The sequence below is a fragment of the Lotus japonicus genome, chromosome 1, assembly GCF_012489685.1.
Source record: "Lotus japonicus ecotype B-129 chromosome 1, LjGifu_v1.2".
NCBI lineage: Eukaryota > Viridiplantae > Streptophyta > Magnoliopsida > Fabales > Fabaceae > Lotus > Lotus japonicus.
This window is the reverse complement of record NC_080041.1, coordinates 102,513,877-102,525,883: the sequence shown is the minus strand read 5'-3', so window position 1 is coordinate 102,525,883 and position 12,007 is coordinate 102,513,877. Positions and strand designations below refer to the sequence as shown.

At 34.4% G+C, this 12,007-nt stretch overlaps 1 protein-coding gene across 1 annotated transcript; it reads right to left on the bottom strand.

Annotated features, from left to right (window-relative positions):
- Positions 1–8,967: 8,967 nt before the first annotated feature.
- LOC130732351 (F-box/LRR-repeat protein At1g55660-like) lies at positions 8,968–11,082 on the bottom strand. Its single transcript, XM_057584417.1, has 4 exons — positions 10,953–11,082; positions 9,832–10,815; positions 9,609–9,743; positions 8,968–9,464 (listed from the first exon to the last, which is right to left on the bottom strand). Exons 1-4 carry the CDS (start codon positions 11,019–11,021, stop codon positions 9,159–9,161), a joined length of 1,494 nt encoding a protein of 497 aa, XP_057440400.1. The 5' UTR covers positions 11,022–11,082; the 3' UTR covers positions 8,968–9,158.
- Between the last annotated feature and the right edge of the window lie 925 nt (positions 11,083–12,007).

Genomic DNA, 12,007 nt, shown 5'->3' with positions numbered 1-12,007 from the left:
AGCCTGCAGTGCAGGGTACACCACACATGAGTCCCTTTATATATTTAGATGATTAGGTTAAATATTTGGAATTCAAAGTTTAATTTTCCAAATTAAAACAGATAACAACCTTTTAGGAAGATTGCAAGATTGTTACCCATGATAACGGATTAAGGTATATTTTTGAATTTTATTTTTAAATCAAATTAATGAATAATGATGTGTAGAAATTGTGTAAATAATTTTTACACTGTACCATCATTAAACTTTTTAAGAAATAAAAAATAAATTTATTCAAATAATTTTGAAATATATTTTGAATTTTAAGAAGCGAGGATATTTGGTTTAAAAAAATAAGCGAGGATATTTCTCTTTTAAGGAGATACATGATTATATGAATTCCTTTAAAAAAAGGAGATATATGGAGATAAAAAATTTTGGTTTCAATAGGAGATAACAATTGAAATAAAAAAGGTTACATTGATTTGAAACTGAATCTTTTATCTTTATAAACTTAATTTTTTCTCCAGTGTTAATTAATGTCATCCCACAACCAATAGTCATGAAACTAAACTTTTCGCCCCATTGTAAGCATATTAAGGGGTAGAAGAATGAACAATCTTATTCTTATCTATAATTTAACAAGATAGCATAGATTTATAAAAAAAAACAAGATAGCATAGATAAAAATTGATATAGGTCCCTCAATATCTCTTTAGGTTTTATGTTAATAATCCCAATGGTTTAAATTTAGTGTTTGAACCCCTAAATTAAAAACTCCCTTTGTATATAGGGTTTATATATAGGGGTTTGTTAACTTACTCTCACTTTTTTTTTTTTTTATAAAAAGTAAGTTAACATTTAACACCACTAATTTATTCTTAAAAATAACTAACTTCATGGCTATTGATGTAATCATTTGTCATAGAATGAAAAGTTAAAAGTACTGGAAGAATTTGTAAAGAAGACACAAGATAGATGAAAAAATTAAAGAAGAGGAGAAGCAGAGGGTACATAAATAATTTTATAGGAATTATATATGGAGATTGGTTCTTTCACGGTCGAGTTCTTATGTAGCTTAGTTGAAATATATTCAACCACTATACATCCATACTAAACCCTTACTTAACAGATAGTCAAGTATATAATTTAGGATGATGTGATTTTAAAATAAAATATATATATATATATATATATATATATATATATATATCAAGATTCATTTGATTTTGAAACTAGATATATCAAGATCGGTCTTACTTATTAGTTAGTTGATTTGAAATTCTATTAGATTATTAGTTGAGATGCATGTGTGAATGTGTGATATATATATATATACACCAAATCATTATTTTTTCAAAAGCATAAATTTTAGTGCGTTCCTTAGAAATCAACTTATGATTTTTTTTAGGGGTCCTCCCCTCACTTGTAACCACAAAAAACTTATGATATTTTGGAAACACTCTCTTCTTTTCAATAAAAAATCTCTCTTATTTTGTATTTATAAATATCTGGTACCCCGTCACCTTTTGGATACCGCTAAATTGGAGATTTAGTCACAGTTAAGGTGTTAGAAATTTGGGTATGATAATCCTGGAAAAACTTCGAAGAATCGTGTTCGTACACTTTCCGAACAAAGTATTTCGACCTATTCTTGCCTGGGTTCACGAAATCCTTGTTGGGATAATTCTTGAAGAACAATCTGCTTCTGGCAATAGAGAACAGATCAGGAATGTAGAGAGAAATTATGGTTTCTGTTTTCTGTATTCAAAACTGAGGCCAAATGACTCCTTATAAAGGAGTTTGTTTCAGCGGGACCCCAGCCAGGGGCTCCGCCCCTTGGAACCCCGCAATCTAATCACAGTTAATTATGCGTTGGCTCAACAAGCGTGCACTCCGCACTACCCTAACTCGTTTCTGAGCTTAACGCATAATCGCATCGGCCTACAATAAATCACATTACTACTAAAATCCATTGATGATACTAAAATCACCAACAAATCCCCCCATTTTAGTGTAATCCTTGATCTACTCAGTATATATATAATAATATATACAAGTGTATAACACACAGATATAACAATCAAACAAATGCATAAATGAAAATTTCTTGCGATTGAATTTTCATCTTAGTACAAATACACATTCCAAATACTCGAAAATCGGGGTGTCATAACGATTGAACCCGTCAACCCATTTGAATATCTGAAGATATCGTACACATATGTTTCTATAACACTCTACTATTCATACTTGACACTTTACAAGCCATGTGTCCTTATCCTTTAATAAGCATATAGGAAGCCAAGTCCAAGCTTCTTGAAGCGGCAAAACTTCATGCTCACATAGGTGATCCTTTTAATCTTGCACCTCCATTTGCAATTTTTCAAAGAACCATTAAGAAGATATACTTCAACCTAGCCATCACTTGCAGGTCTGAGCACATACCTTGGGAAGATAAACACAATTGCTCCAATCTCTAACTATGATCTTTCCACATTGAATTCTGCTTCTAACGTTGTATTAGAAGGGAATTGGGTATATCATAGCTAGTAGATTTAGATGGACTTTAATCTCATCCCAATTACCGACTTTTTCACTAAGTCTCTAGCTAACCCCTTCGTCAAGTGATCAGCTAAGTTTTTTTGCGACCGAACAAACTCAATGGATATCACCCCATTCATGATTAAATCCCTAATCATTCTATGTCTAACACCCAAGTGTCTAGACTTTCCATTGTATATTTGACTATAAGCTTTAGCCAATGTGGCAGCACTATCACAACGGATAGAAATTGGTGATATCGGTTTAGGCCATATTGGAATCTCATATACCAAGTTTCTTAGCCATTTCGCTTCTTTACCAGCAGCAGCTAATGCTACAAATTCAGATTCCATTGTAGAACTAGTTATACATGTTTGCTTCTTGGAAGCCCATGAGATGGCACCTCCCCCAAGCAAAAACACTCATCCACTTGTAGAGGATGAATCTTCAACACTATTTATCCAACTAGCATCCGAATAACCCTCTAACACCGAAGGAAATCCCACATATGACAATCCATAATTCATAGTACCCTTCAAGTACTTGAATACCCTAGTTATCGCATGCCAATGATGTCTACTAGGATTACTAGTAAATCTGCTCAACTTTCCAACCGCATAAGCAATATCCGGTCTAGTGCTAATCATAGCATACATCAAAGAGCCTATAGCTCTTGAATATTCGAGCTGATCCACAGGTTTACCTGTATTTGGCATAAGCTTTTCTCCCGGATCCATGGGAGTACTAACCGGAGAACAACTTTCATGATTAAACTTCTTGAGTATTTTCTCAATGTAATGAGATTGCGTAATTGTAATCCCCTTATTCTCCCGTTTAATCTTAATACCAAGAATAACGTCCGCTTCTCCCATATCCTTCATGGAGAACTTTGATGACAAAAAATTCTCCGTCTTATCAACTTGATTTTGGTCGGTGCCAAAGATCAACATGTCATCAACATATAGACAAATGTTAACTCATTTACCAGATGTATCAAATTTGCTATATACACATTTGTCAGCTTGGTTCAGAATGAAACCACTAGACAAAACAACCTCATCAAACTTTTGATGCCACTGCTTCGGAGCTTGTTTCAGCCCATACAACGACTTAACTAGCTTACACACCTTATGCTCATTACCAAGCATTACAAATCCTTCAGGTTGCTTCATATACTCTTCTTCTTCCAAATCACCATTCAGGAATGCAGTTTTGACATCCATTTGATGAATCACTAGATTGTGAATAGCCGCTAAAGCAATCAACAATCTAATAGTGGTGATACGAGCAACTGGAGCATAGGTATCAAAGTAATCAATTCCTTCCTTTTGTCTAAAGCCTTGGATAACCAATCTAGCTTTAAACTTATCAATTGTACCATCGACTTTCATCTTCCTTTTGAAGATCCATTTGCAACCCAATGGTTTGCAACCTGGTGGTAAATCAGATAATACCCAAGTATTATTTTCCATGATAGAACCAATCTCTTCATCAATTGCTTCTTTCCAAAAAGCAGAATCTCGAGATTTCACAGCTTCATCATACGTTCTTGGATCCTCCTCTATACTATAGCAATAATAGTATTGATTATCAATATGATCCTTTGATCCTTCAACTAGATATAATTGAAAATTAGACCCATAAGATTTAGGTTTTCTAGCTCTTTTGCTTTTACGAGGTTCGAATGTCTCATTTGGTACATCATTTGAATGATCATCCTTTAGATATTCATCCGAATTTGGTATAGAGTGCTTTGGTCTAGGTATAGAAGAGAAACAATTCTCATCAAATATGGCATCTCTCGATTCTATAATCGTGTTAATAGAAATCGAGTCATTAGGTTCTATAACATAAAACCTATAAGCCTTGGAATGCTCAGCATATCCAACAAAGATGCAAGCTACACCCTTTTCACCCAAAATTTTCCTTTTAGGGTCCGGGAGTCTAACCACGACCCTGCAACCCCAAACACGTAGAAATGTCAAATTGGGTCGTTTCTTATACCAAAGTTCATATGGGGTAGTCTTGTTCCTTTTATTAGGAACCCTATTTAACAAATAGCAAGCCGTTAACATGGCTTCTCCCCAAAACCCTTCACTCAAACCAGAGTAAGATAACATGACATTCACCATTTCTTTAAGAACTCTATTTTTCCTTTCAGCCACACCATTTTGTTGAGGTGTATAAGGTGTCGTAGTCTCATGAATGATTCCTACGGATTGGAAAAATACAGGATCATAATATTCACCACCTCTATCCGTACGTAATGTTTTAATCAACTCATTCTGTTGCAATTCGACTTCAGTTTTATAAATTCTGAATTTATCTAAGGCTTCGTCCTTAGCATGCAACAAATAAACATAGCAGAATCTGGATGCATCATCTATGAAAGTGACAAGATACTTTTTATGCCCTAATGATGGAGTAGCATGCAAATCACATAAATCACTATGTATCAATTCAAGTATGACAGATTTCCTTGTTATACTTTTAAAAGGTTGCCTAGTGATCTTTGTTAACATGCAAGTTTTACACTTTTCTACATTTCCATCAAAAAACAGGAATTAAATCATCTTTAGACATTTCAAGCATTCTTTTATAATGTACATGTCCTAGACGAGCATGTCATAAAGATGATTTAATAACATTCGAATTGGACATAAATACAGAACCAGAATCATTAGGAACTCCATTCAAATTCATCATGAACATACCATTATTATAATATCCAAATCCTACAAACACACCAGACTTCGATAAAACATATTTATCGGATTCATACACTTGCTTGTATCCAAGCTTATTCAATACAGGACCATAAATTAAGTTCTTACGTAGTTTAGGAACATATAAAACATTAAACAAAGTAATAATCTTTCTAGAACTGAATTCTAACACCACGCTTCCTTTGCCTTCAACAGGATCAAAGTGATGATCTCTCATGTAGAGAACATATCCATCTTCCACTGGAACAAAAGTCTTGAACCAGAAACGATCCTTGCAAACATGTGTTGTGGCGCCAGAATCAATCCACCACGCGATAACATCATCCTGCACATAAAATGCTTCAGAAATTAGTGAAACCGAATGCTTAATAAAACTATTCAAATCACAAATTGATTTCTGACCTTGGTTTTGGGATTGGTCCTTTGACCCTTTTCCCGAACCACTTGCATTCGCGTTGTCGTGCTTTTTGCCTGAACGGCAATCCCTCTTGAAGTGGCCTGTTTTTCCACACTTCCAACATTCTAGTTTCGGTTTCTTGTTAGAACCGAAACTGCCTTTGTTTTTCTTAAAAGCACGCTTCTTTCCTTTATTTCTATTGTTATCGTTCTTATCACCCTCTTCGATCATATTAACCGAGGGTCCAGCAACTTCTTTTCCTTTTCCCTTGTCACCCTCCTGCGCCCTTAGAGATTCTGCTATGCGCAAGTGACTTCCAAGTTGAATCAAAGACAAGTCGTCTTTTCCATGCTTCAAATTGTGTTTGAAATCCTTCCACGAAGGAGGCAACTTGTCTATGATACTTGAGACATATATTGTTTCATCCATCTTCAATCCGTGTTGTGTGAACTGTCCAAGGATTCGGAGGAGTTCATTGAATTGTTCCATGACAGACCTTGATTCAACCATCTTGTAACTGTTGAAATCGGTTACAAGAAACTTTTTACTAGATGAGTCCTCTGCCATATACTTGAATTCGAGACAATCCCACAATTCCTTTGCAGATTCCACGTTTTGATAAACATCAAATAAGGGGTTAGACATACCGTTAAGAATGTGCCCTCTGCATATATAGTCGTCGTTCTCCCACTTTGATCTGCGCCTTATATTTTCAACCGTGTCATCCTCCAGAAGTTCTGGAATTGGTGTAGACAGGACATACACCACCTTCAACGCTGTCAACATGAAATGCATCTTCTTCTGCCAACGCCTGAAGTCTTGTCCTTGAAACTTGTCCAATTTTCCGAAATTAGTAGTCATCTCCTTGACGGTGCTTCCAGTGCTTCCTCCAGCCATGATTATCAGAGTTACTTTGTTCGTTTGTAAGAAATTGGGTATGATAATCCTGGAAAACTTCGAAGAATCGTGTTCGTACACTTTCTGAACAAAGTATTTCGACCCTGTTCTTGCCTGGGTTCACAAAATCCTTGTTGGGATAATTCTTCAGGAACAATCTGCTTCAGGCAAATGAGAACAGACTAGGAATGTAGAGAGAAATATCGGTTTTTGTTTTTCTGTACATGAAACTGAGGTCAATTATGCGTTGGCTCAACAAGCGTGCACTCCGCACTACCCTAACTCGTTTCCGAGCTTAACGCATAATCGCATCGGCCTACAATAAATCACATTACTACTAAAATCCATTGATGATACTAAAATCACCAACAGTAGAACCACATAGAAGTTTCTGGTATAAGATGATGCTAAATTGTTTTAGTGCATAGCTAGGATGTTCTCTGTCTAAACAGTTAATGTCTAATCTCTTGCTTTGACACCAGTTAAATGTTGATCACATAAAAGGACACTTTTAGTAATGACCTCACATTGCACATGTTACTCCCTCCGGTCCTATTTATAAGCATGAAAGAGAAGAAAAATCTTGGTCCTTTTTTATAAGAACCAAATGAAAGTTTGAGCTATATTAATTATTTTTTTCCAATGATGCCCTTATTAATTCTAACTTGTAAAATGTGTCTCATTAATTATTCTTTCTTTTTCCCACTTTCCAACACTAATAATAAAGGGTAATTTTGGAAGTTTATTTTGATTCAAGACATATTTAATGATTTTATCTAGTTTAACTACATTTCTTAAACTATGTGAATTTTTTTTTTGCTGCTTATAAATAGGACCGGAGGGAGTAATTAGGAAAACAGTAAGGAATGAAATTACCAGCATCTTAATCATATGATTCTATCAAATAACAAAACAAATTATGCAAAAACTATATACTCTCACTTTAGTACAAGTTTGTCTAGTTCAATCTCTTCCGCTTGAAGCTTTTCAAGAATTACTTCGTGCCAATTATCAGACCATGTTGGATCACAATTCCAGTCAGTATTATATCCAAAACGTTCATCAAATATTGAATTACCACACATTGGAAACAGCCTACCCCACTGTCTACAATAAATTTCCCTGCACAAACCCACCAAAACCCGCCCCTAGATGCCAATGCCTATTGTCACTGAATATTGAATCAGTAAAGTCACTTAGGATATATATATAGAATCGTGCTAGCTAGGCTGCTACTTCTTGAAAAAAAAAATCATCCAATCGTTCCACAAGTCCTGTAAGAAACAACATGCTTAAATTTCCAAGTCTTACAAGGACCTTACCAAAAGCAAATCTTTGTCTAACCAAAAAAATAAGTAAATCTTTGTCATCGATGCAATTTGAATGATGAGCAGACTTGAATGTATGATTCCATCACGAATAGATTTTCTGATCCTTGTCACTCAGCAACAAGTGGTTTATTAGATTATTTTATTAGTACTCTTGAAATATTTAGCATGGTCAATTGATTTATTGGATTTACATCCTCTCATGTGACATGACAATGTTAAGTTGAACATTGCGTCTTTCTCTCTTCATAAATATTAAAAGAGACTCACATATTTAATACATATGAAGACTGAGATAGATAGACATAAAACATAAAAACTCCACATGAGGGAACGTGAGAGACTTTTCACAAACAAGGATCTGTGCTTATTGATTTCACTCTTTCTCTGCAAGTATTCTCCACATATTGGTTTCAGCATGTTGATTTCACTCTTTCTCTTCGGCAAGGGGTTAATATTTAATATAATTGTTTTAGGATTGTGTCCATTGGGTCTTCACTTGAAATCCTGATTACAGAATAAGCCTAGCTATCTAAGATTCACATTTGCCCTGCAAAATCTGGAAATCTGCCTGGACGTCTCGATGGATATGTGGGAATAAGTTACATTTGAGATTGTGTTGGGATTTGCTCATTATCTTATCAGTTATTTGAATTTGATTTAAGGGGATTGTGATATGGATTAGAGGGACTCTATCTTATCTTATGGGTTTAGATAAGACTCTATCTTATTTTATAGGTTTAGATAAGAGAATCTTATCTTATGAGTTTAGATTATCTTATCTTGTAATACTAGTCAATTCCCAACAAATTGGGAGGGCTCAACAAACCAAAACACATTGAAAAATGCTTGCAACACACTCTTTTAAACACATTAGGAATGCAGCAAAAACATGTGATGTGGTAAAAGCAATATGAATGTGATATTAATACAGATTAAAAGATGTTGAATGCAAGTATCAGTGTGGATAAGAGAACTGCAGAATATGTCGGTGTGCAAGATGTGTAAGTCAACTTAACCATAATTAGCATAATAACAAGGAGTAAAATTATCATAAATGTTCATCATATTATTCTACAAAATATAAAAAGAAAAATTGTGCAAAAGTTATGTAATCTTCGTTTTTAGAAAAGAGAAGATTTAATTCAAATAAGAACAAGGTCTTGGGAACAATCTCCCAAGTGAGTGATATAAATCAATCCAAATCAAATGACCCCTCACAAGAAGACCCAAGCCAAAGATAATGAAAATTACAGCAATGTTTTGAAGACCAAAAATTATATAATCTTACAGAAGTACAAGTTTGTCTAGTTCAATCCCTTCGTCTTGAAGCTTTTCGAGGATTCCTTTACGACCATTAGGCCATGATGGATCGCATTGCTGGCCATTATTTGGAGACATTTCATCTTTCCAATAAGGACTCAAAACTATTCGCTCAAGTGTGTGGATATACTTTAAAGCATTCATGGCAAACTCAATTTCATACCAGTTTCCCACACAGCCTCCTAACTCGATAACTTTTATCTCATCGTGAGAGAACATTGGGAGATCATCAATATCTGTTTCATTTGCATCAAACGATGGATACTCTATCTGGAAAAAAAGTGATAAATAGTTTTAACTATGGTAAAAACATGCCAATCTAGCAAACTTATATTAGTGAGTGCAAACCAGAATGTATGGAAACATAAGAATAGAAAACAAAATAAGGCATATGAATTAACTCTACTAACTCACCATGACTGAAAGTTTCTGCAGAAACGGAGACGCTTTAAGGACGTCTAAAATCCACCAAATATCAAACTGTGAAACAACTCTCAAGTTGAGTTCCCTGAGATTTTCCAGTGTAGTTTGAAGTGGTATACTTATTCCCTGAACAAGGACATTTTAAAATATAGGGTGAAAATCAAATGCCAAAGGCAAGTTAAATATTGAATGTTCAAACAGTTTCTAGGCTTACCTTACCAGAGCAGCAAGGGCAGCAGTTATAATAGATGCATAAATTCAGAATCTCAAGCGTAGAAACAGTTGCAAAGAAGGAAAATGCATTATATATTCCCCCAGGGAAATCAAAATGGTCAATGGTCTTCAGAATAGGAGTATTCATTGAAAAGCTTGGTGAAGGATTCATATGGCAGCTGTAGAATGATGTGAGTTTTAGGCAATCCAATGAAATGAATTCTAATTCCTCATCTTTACTTGCTTCACACCAAAGAAGCTTGAGATGGCATAATGATGAGCTTACTATTTTTAAGCTTGATGAATTAACCTTACAAGACTCTAAGTTGAGCTCTTCAAGTAGAAGACAATTAGATAATAGAGTTGTGAGCAACTTTACATCCACACGTGACCTTTCAAGCACAAGAGATTTCAAATTTGTGAATGGGAAAATATCAAAGTTTGATGGAGGACAAACAAGTTTACAACCAACCAAATGCATATGCTTGAGTCTTGAACTCTTACACTCAAAAGATAAGCCAAAAGGAAACGTGTAACGTGTGCCTTTATAATGACCTGGTTCTTGATAGAGGAGCAAATCAATTCTTCCAACTCCTCTTGAAATTGCAAACTTGATCCATTCATCAATATTTTTGCTATGTCTGTGATTTAAATTGTTGAACTTCACCATGAATGAATCAATCATGATTCCTTTAAAATTCTTGACAAATTGATTTACTCGTTTTATGAATTCATCTTTGCACACATCTGAAATATCTTTTCTTGAATATTCATAGACCTTCTCAATAGCAAGATATCCCTTATCTAGTAATTCCTCTTCACTTCCAAAAACATTGTGCACATCAAAGTTCAGATCTCTCCTCAGATGCCACAAGTTGCTCCACCTTTTAGAGAGTGCGCAAGTGTTCATCATATCTTTCATGGATACCATTGATTGGATATAAGACAAGATGCAATCAGGTAACTCGCTAATATAATCTCTTTTCTGTAGTCAATTTTTTCCAAAACAACAAGAAATTATGATTGGAATTATACAGAATATAAAATTATTTGATGCAAACAACATTTGACAAAACAATAAAGAAAAACAACAAAAACAAACGCAAATAAATCAAACTTAACTCCCTTAACATCTGAATGGAGAACACACCGCACTGTAAGGGGAGACTCTTCTAGATGTGTACACCCCATTGGAAAAAGAGAAGGGAGAAGAGATAGAGTAGTGAAGAATGTCACCAAATATTGAATTCGAAACAATAGAGGAGTCAAGGAACCAGCAAGCACTTGACATATAATTAACAACCTATCTGATTTTTAAACAAAATATATCAAGATTGATTTGATTTTGAAACAAAATTATCTACAATTGGTTGTTTCCGAAAAAAATAATATATGCCTAAGATACGTTTTAAATTTTTTTTTATGGAAACTTAAATATCATTGAACTAAAACAGATCAGGTCCAGGATTGCCTTCCAAGGAGGACACGCCTCAAACCAAAAAAATGAGGTTTCGTTATCTTCTTTTTTACAAGAGGAAGGTTAACATAAGAGCAGAACTAACTAACATAACTAACTAAAAACATCTAGATACATAGATGCATAAACAAAAGGAAGGTTTTAATTATTATTTAATTGATTCACAAATTTATTCTAGGGTTAAATATGTTGTTGGTCCCTTAACTGTAGCGAATTATTGGTATTAGTCCTGAATTAAATTTTTACCGATTTGAATCCCTTAATTTGTTAACACATGAGGTTTTAGTCTATCAAGCCATTTCGGTGATTATGTGGCACGGATTTTCTAATTTTTTTCCCAATGCTCAGTGGAGATTCAGAGGGACCAAAATAAAAAAAGTTAAATTTTCATCACAACCATATCATCTTTCATCTCCAATCATCTTCATCATTCATCATCTCCATCCCTTACACTTACAAATTTCAGAAAATTTTTCTCTCCATTAACTTAATCTTGATTTCCTCAACTATCAACCTAATCTAACCCAAAACTTGAAAATTTCAAACTAAATTAGAAACCCTAAATTTACCCCCTATTTTCACAATTTTTACCATTACAACCCACCCTAAATCTAACACATACCCTTCATCACAACCCACCCTAAATCTGAAATTGAGATGGTGGAAGATGGTAATTGCTACTAGGTAGGTGTTATTAACA

Coding starts and splice junctions, on each gene's coding strand:
- LOC130732351 (XM_057584417.1), bottom strand. CDS start 11,021: ATGGGGTGTACACATCTAGAAGAGTCTCCCCTTACAGTGCGGTGTGTT. Junction 10,816..10,952: donor TCCATTCAGATGTTAAGGGA/GTTAAGTTTGAT, acceptor AATTGACTACAG/AAAAGAGATTATATTAGCGA. Junction 9,744..9,831: donor GCCCTTGCTGCTCTGGTAAG/GTAAGCCTAGAA, acceptor GTCCTTGTTCAG/GGAATAAGTATACCACTTCA.